General features: G+C 38.1%; 1 protein-coding gene across 2 annotated transcripts in view; it reads right to left on the bottom strand.

Annotated features, from left to right (window-relative positions):
- The window catches only part of IQGAP2 (IQ motif containing GTPase activating protein 2), a 306,128-nt gene that overhangs the window by 122,650 nt on the left and 166,835 nt on the right, over window positions 1–16,643 (bottom strand). For both annotated transcript variants that reach the window (XM_017527675.2, XM_037738181.1), the window contains exons 6-9: window positions 6,267–6,334; window positions 5,827–5,940; window positions 4,835–5,013; window positions 2,495–2,582 (exon numbers count right to left, since the gene is read on the bottom strand). In XM_017527675.2, coding sequence (XP_017383164.1) covers window positions 2,495–2,582; window positions 4,835–5,013; window positions 5,827–5,940; window positions 6,267–6,334 — 449 coding nt within the window. The remainder of the gene's footprint in view (window positions 1–2,494; window positions 2,583–4,834; window positions 5,014–5,826; window positions 5,941–6,266; window positions 6,335–16,643) is intronic.

The following is a 16,643-nucleotide window of genomic DNA, read 5'->3' as shown; positions in this document are numbered from 1 at the left end:
AGATAGTCTTGCTCTGTTGCTGAGGCTGGAGTACAGTGGCGCAATCTTGGCTTACTGCAGCCTCCATCTCCCGGGCTTAGGAGATCCCTCCACCTCAGCCACTAGAGCAGCTGGGGCTACAGTTGTGTGCCATCAAGCCCAGCTAATTAAAAAAATTTTTTTTGTAGAGACTCAGTCTCTCTTTATTGCCCAGGCTGGTCTTGAACTCCTGGCCTCAAGTCATCCTCCTGCCTCAGCCTCCCTAAGTGGTGGATTACAGGCATAAGCCACTACACCAAGCCTGAAAAACACTACTAAATAAACCATCTCTTCTAAAAAATAAGGTGAGATCAACCACTCTTTTACACTCTGCATTTAACAAAATGTCCAGGCAGGGCGCAGTAGCTCTTGTCTATAATCCTAGCATTTTGGGAGGCTGAGGTGGTGAGGATCACTTGAGCCCAAGAGTTCAACACCAGACAGGGCAATAGAGTGACACCCTGTCAAAAACAACAACAGCAGCAGCAACAACAACAACAACCGAAGAAATGCAAAATGTCCAGCTCCGATCTTAACAGAATATATCACACAGTGAATGGAACACAAGTGCAGAACCTGAAAGTTAAATGGTTGTAATGTGAACAAAGCTGAGGCCTCTGACAACAGATATGTCAACAACCAATGTTGTCACTGATGCTATTACTATGGTTGCTATGAATGTAGATGCCTTAACATTTTAATATAATAACCTACATGGCTGGGAAAAAGCCTGTCAAAGTAACAATTCTTACATATTTTAAAGTGTACAATTGTCTCATTGTCATGTCACCAAAATGAGGCTTCTCTTCCTAAGGTTACTTTCCGTTCTACTGAACTATAAATTTTAAGATGGGGAGAGATAAAAAGAATTCAGAATCATCATATTCTATAAATTTAAAGCCATCAAACCTTGCAATGTCCTTCATATTTTCAGCTGCTTATGCCATTAGTACAAATCATCCAATGCCATTTACTTATAAATGGAAAAAAAAAGTATAGCCAATTTGGCATTAAATTTGTGGTCAGGAAGTTATGGCACTGAGTGAAGAACTAAAACATTTTTATAAAGAATTTTATTTAACGTGAAAAAGAAAACTGTTTTCATGGTTATAAATATCTCAAAAATAAAGGATGGTTAAAGACTATGGAGCCATTTCCTGTCTAAGCTTATGGACCTCAGACGTCTCACTGGCAACATTAATTTCCCTCCTGTAATTCATTTCTGTCAAGCGTAATGCAATTCTCAGCTTTCACATGGAACAAAAAGACAAACTTCAAATTGTACTTCATGTATCATCAGCCACATGTTTAAGATTTCACAAGAATAAAAGAACAGGCACATGCATCCTAAAATGTGAAGGTGTTACAAAAAAAAAAAAAAAAAAAAAAAAAGCAATTGATAGTTTTCAGCCCAGTTGTGTGTTTGTGAGCCAAATTCTCAAACACACTCAGTCGTTAACTCCTAGACTTTTACATTAACCCTCTGGGGCTTTCCTTAATTATTGTTTGAGCCCCTTAGGATATTTCTCTCCAGTAACTTAGGAGAAAACTTCTGAGTAACACCTGTGGCTGTACACGTCTTTGCAACTCAACTAGTATGTTAAAAGGAAGGCTAGTGGACACTCCTAAGTTTTAATTTGGCAGGGGGTTCACACGCTTTATTAAGTGGGTTAAATGGTCTTTCATGTATTAGGTTTTTGGGTATATATGGATTATTTAGATGGACCAAAGCAAAATAAACATCAAATGACATTCCTTATTGACTCTTCTGATGCTCAATGAAAAATACTCTTAGCCAGAGGGGAGAAAAGACTAATAAAAAAAATTGATGTATCTAAACGTGTATATGCTTATTTCAATTACCTAAGTCTGCTGTTCTTTATAGTCACACACCTGAACCAGGTACTAAGAGGAATTGATCTGCTTGAGTCCACAGAGGCTCAGGGGTATGGGACTCAAAGCTGCCATCATGAAATTTCATCTGGCCTGTCCATAGTCCCATTCACTGGCACCAAAGTTACACAAGTGTAAGAAAAATCTTTCAAACTACAGACTATGGGAATGGCTGGGAAGTCACAGAGACCAGTGGTGTCAATAACACCTTTTATAATTCCAACAGAATACCATCACAGAATCGTGGGCAAGCAACTACTAGTTGTAAGTTACAATCTTTTACTAAATTACCTTCAGTATTAGCCCCAAAAGTGACAGATTCAAAATGCGGAACGTAATCAAACAGGAAGGTAGAATCAAACTAGCTTCAGGGTACTTTGTGTGGACTGACATCACCAGAAAAGCACAATGGGAAACTGCCAAATATTGCTTCATAATTTAGAGCAACATTGACACTGAGTAGATTTTTCATCGTATGAGGCAGTTTTCCAAGTATACAAATTGAGAGTTATGCTGGGATTCTGGCAAGGAAGGTCTGTATCTTATGGAAATATCGATTTCCTTCATACAATCCATTACTTACTGTTGACTGTGTTAATATTGCCTTGGATTTCTGCTTGTGTCAGCAGTTCTTCATAAGCATCTCTTTCTTCTTCTGAAATACAGCTATTCTGCAAAACAAAGTCTTCAATGATTCCTGAGGTTAAATAAAATGTTTCCAAAACTTGACAAATGGAAAAACATGAAGAGTGATAAAAACCATTCTCTAATTATTTAAATTCATTGGAAGCATTTGTGGAGTGCCTGCTCTGTGCAGGGCACTGGAGGAGAATGCCTGGCAAAGATTACAAAGATGAATGACAGACCCAGTGACTCTTTGAAAAGGGCTAATTTTCAAATGTGGAAAACATCAGCTTGGACCACTTTGTTTTGCCATTTTTGTAGATCAAAAGCAGTTGAATAGCACCGATTTCATTTGATTTGATCTAATAAAATCAAGAACACAAATAATGAATATGCCTAGAAGAACAGAATAGATTCTATAAGAGAAGTACTATAAGCATTTTTTTTAAAGTATTCATAGTTGGGAAGAAAGTTTTCAAAGAGATTATAATCAATGAGGGCTTCAAACAACAGAATAATGTCAAGAATAGGACGCAGATAGCAGAATTTGGTTACACAGATGGAAAGCTTAGCACACTGGGCTATAACTTGGAGTGTGTGTCCAGGGTGATCCAAAAAGATGAGGGGGTCAACTGAAGTCTGAGATTTGGTGTTGAACATTCAGTAGGCAACAGAGAATCACGGGATGTTTCTGGTGGGTTGACATCAGATTTGTAGTTAAAGGTCAATTTTGTAACCTCTAGCTCTAAGGGGGATTGGCTTGGAGAATAGCAGCCAATCTTGTAGGCAGAGAGACCCACAAGGAAGGTGCTTGATACAAGAGTCAAGCAATGAGGACAGCAAAGGCAGGACTGAGGCAAGACTGGTGAGACTAAAAGGTTGGTGACAGATTCAACTCTAACAAGAGTAGGCAGCAGAATCTAGCAATGGATAGGACACAGGGGGCATGAGTTCTGAGACAAAGGTAGCAATCATTCTGAATCAGGGAAGTTAGGGAGGTCAGCAAGCAGAGCTCTTCTAATATAATGGGGTACAAAGCCCCAGGGTCAGAGATGAAGATATCTGGAGGAGAGGAGAGAGGCCAATTTGGGAAGGGCTGGCATAAAGCTGACAGCTGATTTCTTCAACAAGTAGATGAGTTCTATGGAGGAAGAACAGAGAAGGGATTCAGTGTCGGACCTTGAAGAATCCCCATACTGAGAGGGAGGAGGAAGAGGAGAAAGGCAGAGAGAAGAACCATGGCAGCAAGGACGCACATAAGCTGGTGGAGCAGAGAATCTCAAGGCAGAGGGCCAACCCTACCAGATGCTGGTGGAAGCCACCAGTTGAGAAAAACATCAAAACCTAAAGTGGTTACTTTTATTCATGGAGCTGAAACTGGCATGGCAAGAGCTTAATGAGAAACAAGCTGGTGAGGAAGTAGAAGCTCTCCGTGTAGACAAAGTTTTCAACAATGGACTAGACAGAAAGGTGGTTACAAATGGAGTTAGGATTAGGAGCAGGCTGTCTTGCACAGGAAGGACATCCTCAAATATAAAGGATTGACTACTGGGAAAATATGAAGACCGTAGATTGAAAAACATACTCTCTGAACTTCACCACACTGAATTATTAACCTCTACTACCAAATGTAAAAGTATCTTTTCTAATGTAAGGTCTGCTGATGATGCCTAACAAGGGATGATTATGAGTTGCTACTTGTACACTTTCTGGGGACAGTAGCAAGTTTGCCACATGACTTTTAATTCTTTCAATCTGTAACATTCACACAAAATTCTCTTCTTAAAAATTGAAGGTCTCAGTCTGTTGCATAGGCTGGAGTGCAGTGGCACGGTCACAGTTCACTGCAGCCTCAACCTCCCAGACTCAAGTGATTCTCTCACACCTTAGCCTCCTGAGTAATTGGGACTGCAGGCTTGAACCACCATGCTCGGCTAATTTTTTATTTTTCCTTTTATTTTCTTAGAGACAGGGTCTCACTATGGTGCTCAGGCTCATCTTGAACTCCTAGGCTCAAGGGATCCTCCCGCTGTGGCCTCCCAAAGGGCTGGGATTACAGGCATGAGCCATCATGCCTGGCCTCTAAAATTCCTTTTTATGCCTTATACAGGCATATAATCTAATTGCCTTACATAGCGTATAGTCCTCTTTTATGCTACATTTCATTCAAATAAATTGTCTATGGCTATAGAGAACATAGCCAATTGATTTAAAAGTATTGCCTTTAACAGTAAGGCTTTTCAAACTAGTAACTCATAAGCACATTCATTACTGTTTTTATTACTCAGAATCTAAGTACCTTCAGTCTTGCATTTTCCTCTTTTTTCTTTTTGGCATCCCAGAGTTCTTTCTGATATTCAGGTGCAAGGTTGTCATCCACTAAAGTTAAAACTGCGTTTGGGTTTCTTAGTGTTACAATGGTCTGCTCTGCTATTCCTTTTTCAACAGCTTCATTAATGGCTATAACTGCAGCATGTACTAAAAAGTAAAGAGAGAGAGAAAAAGGTTTTATCAGCAAAAAACAACATGGAAAGTTGCATCGACCCTGCGTAAACCCAAGCAGTTTTACTTTCTTTCGTGGCTTCCAGTAAATAGGTCAAAAAGAGAACTCAGACATATTATGGAGCACCTGACAACCTCTCCACATGGCTGTCTTTGGTCATGATCTCAGCATCTGTTAAGTAATTCTGACTCATTTATAAGTCATTGAATGGCTAAAATGAACTGAGGCCTACGTCAACCTCAGGGGTTAGAAAGTAAGACAATACTTACCCTCTGGCGTGGGCGACATGGATAATTTTAAAGTAACATGTTAGTTCCAAGAGATACTTGCAATTTAGCTTACAATACTAAAAGACCTGTAACAATGTACTCTACCACTAAAATCTACAGACACACAGAAAACAGAGAATGATGGACAATGAAGATATTTCTGGAACTTGAATTCATGTTGCACAAGTAGAAGTCTAAAAACCAAAACCAAATCAATTATTGGCTATATTCTGATATCCTCAAATTAATCATCTATAAAACAAGAACTTTTAGGCTGCTTAAAGTATCTTCTTTTTTTTTTTAAGATTGGGTTTCACCATGTTGGTCAGGCTGGTCTTGAACTCCCAACCTCAGGTTTTCCGCCCGCCTTGGCCTCCAAAGTGCTTGGATTACAGGCGTAAGCCACTATGCCCAGCCTAAAGTATCTTCTAAATATTCTATTTCGAGTAATCAAAATCAATAAGTAAAGTACAGGTAAGTCTCACGTCAATGGCAAGTTTGGATTTTAAACGGACTTACATGCAGCTTCATCCACGGACAGTTCATTGGCCAGAATACCACCTATTTTGCTGAAAGATGGCATCTGTATTCCATATTTTTCAAGTTCTTTTCTCATATTACTGATTTCCTCCTCTGACAAAGAACAAGATAATAATCATCATTATCAGAGAAGGCTACAGAGATGGATGTAGGAATGAATACAATCATATAAAGAAATGTCTTCATCAGGAAGGGGGGTTGTTTCTAACAAGAGCCTTAGGAAGAACCGAGCCCAAGTTTCTCATTTCACAAACGTGGGGAAGGAGAACTCAGTGAAGAACGAGCAATATAGGTCAGTTTTCTCTTCTCGTCAATATACAGGAATAAGGAAAATCAGTAATATCAAAATGGGGAAAAAAAAGGTACTGGGACTCTTTTTATAACTAGATTTAAAAAATTACAAAGATAAAGAGTAATACCTGTGAAGTCTACTTTGCCCAACAAATCCTGGATCTGGGGTGCTATTCCTAGTTTGAACAGATATAAACTAGAAGAAAAAACATAAAATTATCAGAAATTTCATCATCATAAATCTTAATGTAATAAATTACATAAATCTTTTTTTTTGTCCTCTTATCATCACAGGATATAATGAATAAAATCTTTCGAGGGACTGGCAACTGATGGCAACAAGATGTTATTTAAATCTGTGTTTCCTTAAGGTAGTTGTGAGAGTAAACATTTTTTCATCCATGCATTGGCCATTCATATGTCTTCCAGGAAATGTCTATTAATGAATGTTTGAATTTTAAAGAATATTTAGGGGTGGAATTTGCCTCTCATTTTCATACTTTTCTTTTAAAACCATAGCAAAGGACAAAGAACAATTTTTTTAACCATATGTGTAACATTAGTTTTAATACTAGTAATTTCAATATGATATTTATATCTTATCCACAGAGGAAAAGCTTTTATATTAGACTTTGAACATTCTTCAAAGTGAAATAGCCATTATGTATTCATAATCCCAAACTAGCAAGACAGGATACATTCCTTAGTTGACGTTCTAGGTCTTTAGAGATTATCACGTATATGAAACTGCTTACTTTACACAGCCTATGAAGACTTTACTACCAAAGGTTCATGCCAACAAGTCATTATAATTAAAGCTAGATCCTTGAGATACCATGCTGACATTTTCAAAACCATAATATTTTATGAACCAATCTCAACTCATTATTACAAGGGGAAAACATTCCATTTAAAAGGGTGGTCATATAACTTAGAACAATGAAATGTCAACCTCTTCACTTGCTCCTTTCTAGTTAATGTGAACTACAAAATTACATAGGATTTAACAGGCAAGATAAACTGCAAAAGAATTCGGGGTAGTGGAAAGCAAGCCATCATTTAAGAAATGAGAATAGATGAACAAATAATCAAATATGTATAATTGTGTCACTTCAGTTTCTTTCATGGCACCTGATGTGCATTTTCCTCTTCTTTTCACAAATTCGAAAATATACCTAAACTAATTTACAAAGAAAACTATAAAAAAAATCAGTGAAATCTAGAAATGTGACAGTAAAAGTAGACATCCATAAAATGTCTTTGGGTAACAAATTTTATATCTATTTCAAGTACTTAATGTGCTGAATCTTTAATATGCAATACCTATATTAATATCCTGCTGAAGTTTTAACATACTTTTACATTTTTCTATCAAAGCCTAAGCTAATTGGCATCTACTGTCCTTCATATACTTCCACCTCTAACTTACCCACCTATGGAGTGTTGAGATAATTCAGAATTTTAGATTCATGCTTTCATTTTTTTATTATATCTGCCAATAATTTAGACATCGATAAATTTTATTAGTTGCTTTTCTGATTTCATCTATACCAAATTTTCCTTCTTAGAGTTTTATCTTTGGTTCTTCTGTGTATAAATGTAAGTACTCAATAAACATTTGTTAAACATAAATGGAATGAATCATCAATTGCACATATTTTAACATTTTCATTTGTTCTGTGGGTCTTGGCTCTGTTTGGTGAATCTAATGTCTCTTTCAGTGTCAGTTTCCTTTGAATATCTGGCATCTTCTGATCCGGGACTCATCTTGGTGTTTGAGACTTCCTGTTTGTTGGTCACTGACTGCAGATCTGCATGTCAGGAGCCAGCATTAAGAAGCCATAGAGAGCAATGGAACTGATGCCAGGAAGGTACCAGTGTCTTTCCTTCTCAGGCTGGGGACTCTCTGTCCCTTCTTGAGATCATTAGCTGTCTTGGGTACCAGCATGCTATCCTGCCATCAGCATCTACACCTGCTACTTTAGGGAAAGGCTGTACAGTTCTGCTGGTCACAGCCTGATGATTGCTCACTTTGAGGCTCTTGTTTTTCTTGCTGTTCCCTTTGCTTGGAGCGAACCTCAAGACAGTTCCTAGCTCTGCTGCATCCCCCGGCATTTTGTGGGCTGTGGTCGTCTCCCAGTTTGTTTCTCAGTCAACCGAATCCTGTCTGTTCAATTTATATTAGGAGTTGTTCAAGTTTCTGGTCAGTAGACGGCATTTGTTATCACGAATGTATTTTTGAAAGGTTATTACTGCAGTTAATTTCACATCAGTTTTGGAAAGAGGGTAAGACAGCTGTGTTCAATGATCTTGATGCAACTGTTTTCACATTATGTTCTGTTTATCCATTCATTCATTTAATTACTATTTATAGGATAGCTCCTATATAAAAATATTTTTCTTGGCTGGGCATGGTGGCTTACTTTGGGAGGCCAAGGCAGGCAAATCATTTACGGTCAGGAGTTCAAGACGGGGCTGGTCAACATAGTGAAACCTCGTCTTTACTAAAAACACAAAAAGTAGCTGGGACAATGGCACATGCCAGTAATCCCAGATACTTGGGAGAGGCTGAGGCAGGAGAACTGCTTGAACCTGGGAGACAGAGGTTGCAGTGAGCTAAGATTGTGCCACTGTACTCCAGCCTGAACGAAAGAGTGAGACTCTATCTCAAAAAACAAAACAAAAAAATTTTCTCTACCATGCTGTTCCTAAAGAAAGGTAGTTGGGCTACCAAAAAATAGAGGTTTAATGGTAACATGAATTAAAATGTTTATACTAAAGTGTTAATTTTCCCCTTTGATAATAAAGAAGTTAGATAGCTATTTCTAGTTAGGCTTTTTATTTCTCCATCGTACACCGTTATGTTAAAACTCACAATAAGGCCGGGCGCGGTGGCTCACGCCTGTAATCCCAGCACTTTGGGAGGCTGAGGCGGGTGGATCACGAGGTCAAGAGATCGAGACCATCCTGGTCAACATGGTGAAACCCCGTCTCTACTAAAACTACAAAAAATTAGCTGGGCATGGTGGCGCGTGCCTGTAATTCCAGCTAATCAGGAGGCTGAGGCAGGAGAATTGCCTGAACCCAGGAGGCGGAGGTTGCGGTGAGTCGAGATCCCGCCATTGCACTCCAGCCTGGGTAACAAGAGCGAAACTCCGTCTCAAAAAAAAAAAAAAAAAACAAAACCTCACAATAAGCAGACATCCTGGTTTAAGTAAAAGTCACCACAAGGTGGTGCTGAAAAGTTAGAATTTTGAAGATGGAAAGATCTTTGCTTTTAAGTCTGATATTTTTTTAAGCTAATATTGATCAGGTAAATATCTCATTTGCATATCAAAAAATCTCATTTACTAAAAAATTAAAAAATATATTGTATATTTTCTGTTTGGCCTCAATTTTCAACATTAAAAAATAATCATTGATGTTGAGGTTTAAACTGTTAGGTTTGAAAAGATCACTTTTCATGGTGTGGGCTTGTTACACCTAATCTCTGTGTGGGAGGTGCTTTCCAGCTGATTACTCAAATGGGCAAATGTTTATCAGGAGACTGTTTACCCAGTATTCCCATGCTGAAAAGAATCAGCAATAGCAAACTACTCCTTCCCAAGCATTTAAATTCAAATGAAGCTGCTCATTACCTGAAGTATACAGGAAATCAAGTCTTAATCTTAAAAAGTAAAAAAGTCCATTGAATAGAAAAAATACCACTCTCGTGTAGCTCTTCAACACTGAATTTGTTAAGCACCATTTGGTACCTAACAGCCAAGTCAAAGGGCTGAGAGCATTCCAAAGGAAGTCGTGGAATTCATGTCACCTTTGCTTCTCATGTCTAGGAGAGCACTTTGTGTGAAGCAGCAAGGCCCTTACCACACCAAAAGCCACCGCACACCTGTGCCGCTGAAGCCAGCAACAGAGGGGCTGCCCAGAGGTAGCTACGGTCTTACTGACTTATGTGCCCCTATTTGTAAAATAATAGCACTTAAAGTCCAGAAGCAACAAAGTTTAAAAAAATACCATTTAGTGTATATAATGAAAGTAGTAATAGTAGTTGCTGTTTTATCTACTGAACCAAATTTTTCCATCTTCCTCACATACAGCACTGCCAATATCACATGACATTACCACTTTCAAGATAAAACTAGTGGTATTAGTTTTTTCTACTACTTTCAAGATGCACACTAAAAGGTACTATAGTAATGAAATGCAAACTTAAAAGGCAGGAACTAAATTTATTTCAGCCTTCTTGGATCACATTATGTGTAGCTCATTTTGCACCATAACATGTGAGATGAATGTTTGTATATCAAAGCCTCATGGTAGAGCAGAAAGACCACAGGACTAGAATCCAGAAGCCTGGATCCTGGCCCCCCAAGCTGGTAAAACCTTGACGTGTGACTACGAGCAAGTCACGTAACCCAAGCTTTCAGTTCCCTTATCTGTGAAATGAATGATCTAGACTACAATAACATCCCAAGGCCATTCCAGTTCTCTGGTTCCATGATTCTTCATTTAACACATGTTAAATATAATAGCTGAGAGGCCTGTGCTGAAGTTCAAGTCTGACACCACTGTTCTTTTAATTTTCTTAGAAGTGGGAAAATAATTGACTTCTTTTGAAGCCAATGGCTGGCTGAATTCATAATGGCACGGGTTCAGTTCTCACACAGCCTGGTTTTTACTAACTGTGTGACCTTCGGCAGTCTCTCTGTGCCTCAACTGCCTTGGTTATAAAATGGGACTAATAATAGTAACCACTCCACAGGTACTCTGTGAAGATAAAATGAGATTATACCAGTTAAGTATTTTGTGCAGTGCCAGATAGATAGTTAAAAGTTCCATTTGTGTTAGCCTTTGTTCTTATTATTCTTTGTTAAATAAATGTGTCCTTTGTATACAAACACTTATTGATAACCTATCAAAGTGGTTTCCCTACTTTTTCCAGTGCCAAGAATCTCTGTTTTGCCACACAGGCTCCATGTTTGAAACAGCTTTATCTACTGAATTAAATTTTTCCATCTTAGTCACATATGTCTCATATCAAAATCCAGGGTTTTATATGTAATTTTCAGCCCCAAACCAAAGGAGTCCTGAGGCAGCCTTATCATTGAATTAGTGCAGTTAAACTTCCTGAAGAGTTAAATACACAAACTCCAGAGACTTTAAGTTGGAATCAATGGTGTGTAAGCTGTGTGAAGTAACAAGACATGGTTCATAGTGTCTTAAGAGCTCAGCATTTAGGAAGATAGAAAGGTATAACTACCATAATAATGCAGGACAGAAAGAGGAGGAAAGGGAAGGGAATGGTTCAGAGCACAGGGAGAATTCCGAACAAGGAAGGACTTAAAAGAAATAAGCAGGTGCAGCTGCCTCCCTCACCTTACTCCCAAATACTGCCATCTCCAGATATCCCTCCTGAGAACTACAATTAGAGCCTGTCCTTTGAGCTAAGAAACTGTCTTTAGAAATCTTATTTATAAATGCAAATATGTTCACTGTTAGAGATATGATCAATCTGATATAAGGGTTCAATCAGTTTCTTAGGGAAGGAAAGGGTTCTAAGGGAATGGAGTGTGAGACAAGGAAAGTTACGCATTAATGCCTGAAGAGTGGGTTCAAAGGCAACCTGGTAAGCAAGACAGCCACCTGGCTGTGTGGGAGCTGGCGAGACGAACCCTCCTCCACAAAGCTGCCAGGGTACTCGGACAGCTGCTGAATCAGGTGTGGGTCTACCAGAGCCATGGCATCACCACTGCACCTGAAAACATGCCTGCTGTGACATAGCTACAGAAGCGGCAGCAGGAAGAGTAATCCTCTCATACAGGAAAGGCAGACATAGCTTCAGTTTGTGGCTGTCCATGTAGAAGAATCTCAATGATTAAATAAACTAGACAGCAAGAAAAGCAGAACTCAGTATGCTAATAAGGCTAAACTTGAAAAATCAATATAAACACATGACTTTTAAGAGAATTCCCTAGAGAGTAGTTGGTTCCACATCTCAAAGCAGAAATAATCAGAACAGGATTGGTAAATCCTGTTGTGACCACAAGCAAGGATATTTCAAAGAATGTCAGGGACAGTGCTAGAAGGACAAGGAAGTGGTCCAGAAAGAGCTCAGACTGACCAAGCTGAAACAATCTGGTTCAAAAAAAAAAAAAAAAAAAAAAAAAAAAAGATATTAATCTTGGTAAAGTCTGAGAAAGGGCATGGGTTCAAAACAATAATCAAGAGAATAATATACGGTGTCCAAAAAGGAAGTTGTAATAAAAAAAAGAGATAAATAGTGCATGTGTATTTTTATTTACTTTAACAAGTTGGGGAACGTTATTAAAACACAAGTACTCTGTTTCTTCTATTATCTGTTGTTTTGTTTTTGTTTTTCAATTTGAGATGGAGTCTTGCTCTGTTGCCCAGGTTAGAGTGCAGTGGCAAAATCTCGGCTCACCGCAACTTCTGCCTCTCAGGTTCAAACGATTCTCCTGCCTCAGCCTCCTGAGTAGCTGTGATTACAGGTGCCTGCCACCACGGCCGCCTAATTTTTGTATTTTTGGTAGAGATGGGTTTCGTCATCTTGGCCAGGCTGATCATAAACTCCTGACCTCAAATAATCTGCCTGCCTCGAACTCTCAAAGTGCTGGCGTGAGCCACCATGTGAGTCACCACTCCTGGCCTCTATCTGTGTGTGTATATATATATATATATATTATACAGTATAATATATATATTATATATATACAGTATGATATATATATTATATATATATTATACTATACATACTACATGAAAGAATAAAGACCAAGAACTTTGAGTAAGCTAAATAGCTCCAGAAAACGGAAGTGCCCCACGTTAAGGAAGAACCAAGGAGCATAGGTGGTGACAGAAACACCTGGTAGAAAGAGGGTCCAGCACTGGTGGTCACATCCAGTAACTAAGTGAAGGCAGGACTAGAAACATGATCTGAGATGATAAGCCCCAAAGCCTAAAGATCACTGGGTACAGTCAATCCCTTGTTTCCTAGGGGATGAAGTCTCTAGAAAGCCCAACTAATTAAAAAAAAAAAACCACTTAAAAGGCACACATAAGCTTTTAATAATGTGAATGGATCAGGCCAATACATCATTATGACAGGACAATGGATTATACAATGCTGGTCAAGTGAGACTTAGAAAGTAAATTATTTCAGGGTGATAGGGAATGGGGGCAGGGGTGGGGGCCAAATTGTAAATAAAAACCTACCTGAAAGCCAGGTACTTAAAAGTAAATGCAGTCTGATTTTTTTTTTAAACAAGGAAAGTTTAGCCTGACGCCTGTGGCCAGGGTCTGACTCACCATGGGAGAAGAACCCAAAGTTGTGCCATGGTCTGACCCACAAGCGATCCATCAGAAACCTAGATCTGTAATCACGGCAGGTTTGAAGGGGTATTCTTTTGTTTCTGGTGCCACTAAGATTATGTCAATTCTGGGTAGGTATCAAAATAACATAATAGTCTGGGACAACTCAAAATTAGCTATAAATGCTAAACAAAATGAGTGAAACTTGCAGTATGGGTCTTACAGAATAGGTTTCAGTGTAGTAAATTTGTAATAATGTACCTGGGCATTTCAACTTCTCTTTAAGGTATCTGAAGTACTCAAAATATTAGTTTGACTAAATTATTTCAATTATTTCAAGGAATTCACTTCTATGAAAGTTCAAACAAATAATAGTGGTTTAACATCATTTATCATAAATCTTTAATAAGGTGGGCACTAAAGAGCATGCCAAAAAGTGTTCTTACCCATGCATAAAAGGCCTCCAGAGATTTTTAAAAAATTAGTATAGTAACTAGTTAGCAAGGCTATCACTCTGGAACTGGTTTCTTTTCCTTGCAGAGGGTTTGTACCATTCCAAAAGAAGCCACAAAAGGCAAACATGCCATATGCAGTATGCACTTTAAGTCCAAAGATATCAAAATAGTTACAGTAGTTTTCACTTGGTGTTGAGATAGTGGGTAGTTTAGCTTTTTCTTTAACATTCTTCCTGAATTTTCCTAACCACAATGAGCACACCTGTTGTTTTTTGAAAAAAAAAAAATGGGAAAAAGACATACATTTCTTTAAAAAAAGAATGATGCCATCACCACTAAGGTGAATTTGTCCACATTAGGTGAAGCTTGAGAATTTCCTCCGGTGCTGCTGTGGCAATGTTCACGGAGTCTGGCTTGAGAATGCCAATCTAAATGGACACAGGGATTGGTGAGTGTAGGACACGAGACTGGGATCAGAAATAAAACGAAAAGGTGAGGGGCAGGCAGGAATAGGGAAACAGAAGCAAACGGGAAACAAAGGCAAGTACCCAAGAGATCTTAGGGTATAAAGCCCAAATCAAGGTGGCAGGGAAGAAGAGACAAGTTTGGTCAGGGCTAAGAGCTAACTTTGTGCAACACGTCAGGCCCACAGGCTGGGGCAGGAAGGAGGCAGCGCCTAGCAAGCTTAACTTCCTAGAGGAAACTTCCCTGCTGGCTTCTGAGCTATATAATCAGAATCTCTAACCTGCCTAATTACCAAGTAATAACAACTCTCAAATACAGCAGCAGTGCTGTATTTGCAGCCAGGATGTAAAAGCTGAAGAACATGTTAGTTCATTTCCATCATCACTTCTAACTATGCAGCAAGCATATTTATTAAATCCATTGTATTTATCAGAGGATTGCTCCTCAGCTTCCAAATGTGTCTTGTACAAAAGAGCAGAATATCAGCCTCCTTTGAGTGACTGGCTAGATTTTAAATCACAGCAGGAACAAGTTTTGGTGGAAAAAGCATCAGATACACTTGGGACTTCTTGATTCCATAGTGATAGGCAGCTATACAATAATTCAGAACAAAGAAAAGTGAGGAGAATGGTTATTTACTAAATAAATATTGCTTTTGAAGATAAAATATCCTCCTTAAGATCAGGTCTGGTGAATGACATGACCCAACAGGAATCCCCTCCAGGATGAGTAAAAGTAATGGAGATGTTTATGATGAGTAACTGAAAAACACAGTCCTGGAAAATATCACATCAATATTTGCATACAATTGGCAATGATAAACAAAAAGTTGTTTTTTTCTTTGTTTACTAAGCTATTCAAGCCATTGTTAAAACCATGGCAAATACACATTTGTAAGCCTAAGTGAAGTTCTATATAATTCCTTTAGAAGAACTGTGATATCACCAGAAAGGAACTTAGCATACCATTTGTTTAAAGCTGCTTAACATGAATGTCCAAGGTGTCCACTTAGAAAATCAATTGAAACTTACACAAGACAGCGCATGAGCATGCAACAGAGCTAGAGATGAGCGCCATGGTGTGCACATATAGCAATGGCATTAACCAGTGGTGGCTGGCTCAGCAGGTTACAGACCCAGTACTAACTACAGTGTTAAGTAATCATTCTAAGATCTGAAAAATATTTAATAACGAATATTGGGCAATACAAGTTGAAAATATGCCTCAACATAAGCACTTTTACGCATGCAGCTTTTAGAAAACCTGTGGCATAATTATACTCTAGCTACATATGAGGAGGCAGCATAGAAATAGGTTTGTTTGTATTGTTGTTTTTCTTTTTTTAACCAGTTGTTCTAAGTTGTTAGAACAAAAAAACCATAGCAAAGGCACCTATACTTGGTCTGTATTTCTAGCAACTGTCATCTTCCAAAGCAATCCCACACATGCTGACTGGGGGGTAAAGTCAAATTATACGACATAATCAAATTTCTTTTCTGGAAAGCCAACACCACCATGAATTATTGTAGAAACATTTTCCTTTGGAGAGGAAAAGAGCCAGGAAGAAGTCAACATAATCCTCTAGGCAGAATACTCTGCCAGGAGAATGACTTCTAGTGATAAAAACACAAGGCATATGTTCTAAAGGAAATTTAAAATTTAACCAGACATGAAGGCTTCCAAAACCATTATCTGTGTGTACTCAAGACAACAGCCACAAACTGGCTTTTTAGAATAATCTGTGTTACCTTCTAGAAATCACATTTCTCCCAGGCTAAAAAGATAAAATGCAATCTGTGAACTAGCAGAATTTCAGCATTTTTCAAAAATTAAGTTGTCAAACAACTGCTTTAAAACAATGAATGTGTCTTGATTTGACTAATTTATACCAACTATTATGTTTCTTCTTTATCCTTAGGGTACAAATTCTATTGAAGAGAAGGTCAAAAGAAACCATTCTTACCATTATATTTTCTTAATCTATGATAATTTAAATTAAATTATAATTTTAACTGCATTAAACCAAAATTATGACTATTAAAGTCACTCATTTGATATATTTGCATTATATTTGTAAACCAGGTCATAATTCAAGAATATAGTAGTACATTATAATTGGATATCTAAAAGTTTCAACTTCAATTCTCTCTTTATTATACTTAATGGTTTTCATTCATTTTCTGGTTTTCTATTTTGAGTTAGATTTTTAAAAATCAGAAAAACACTTTTCAAGTTTAAGGATTGTTTATATGTGAC

The sequence above is a fragment of the Cebus imitator genome, unplaced genomic scaffold, assembly GCF_001604975.1.
Source record: "Cebus imitator isolate Cc_AM_T3 unplaced genomic scaffold, Cebus_imitator-1.0 Scaffold50, whole genome shotgun sequence".
Classification (NCBI taxonomy): Eukaryota; Metazoa; Chordata; class Mammalia; order Primates; family Cebidae; genus Cebus; species Cebus imitator.
The sequence above is the reverse complement of the archived record's forward strand: the minus strand, read 5'-3'. Positions and strand labels throughout refer to the sequence as shown.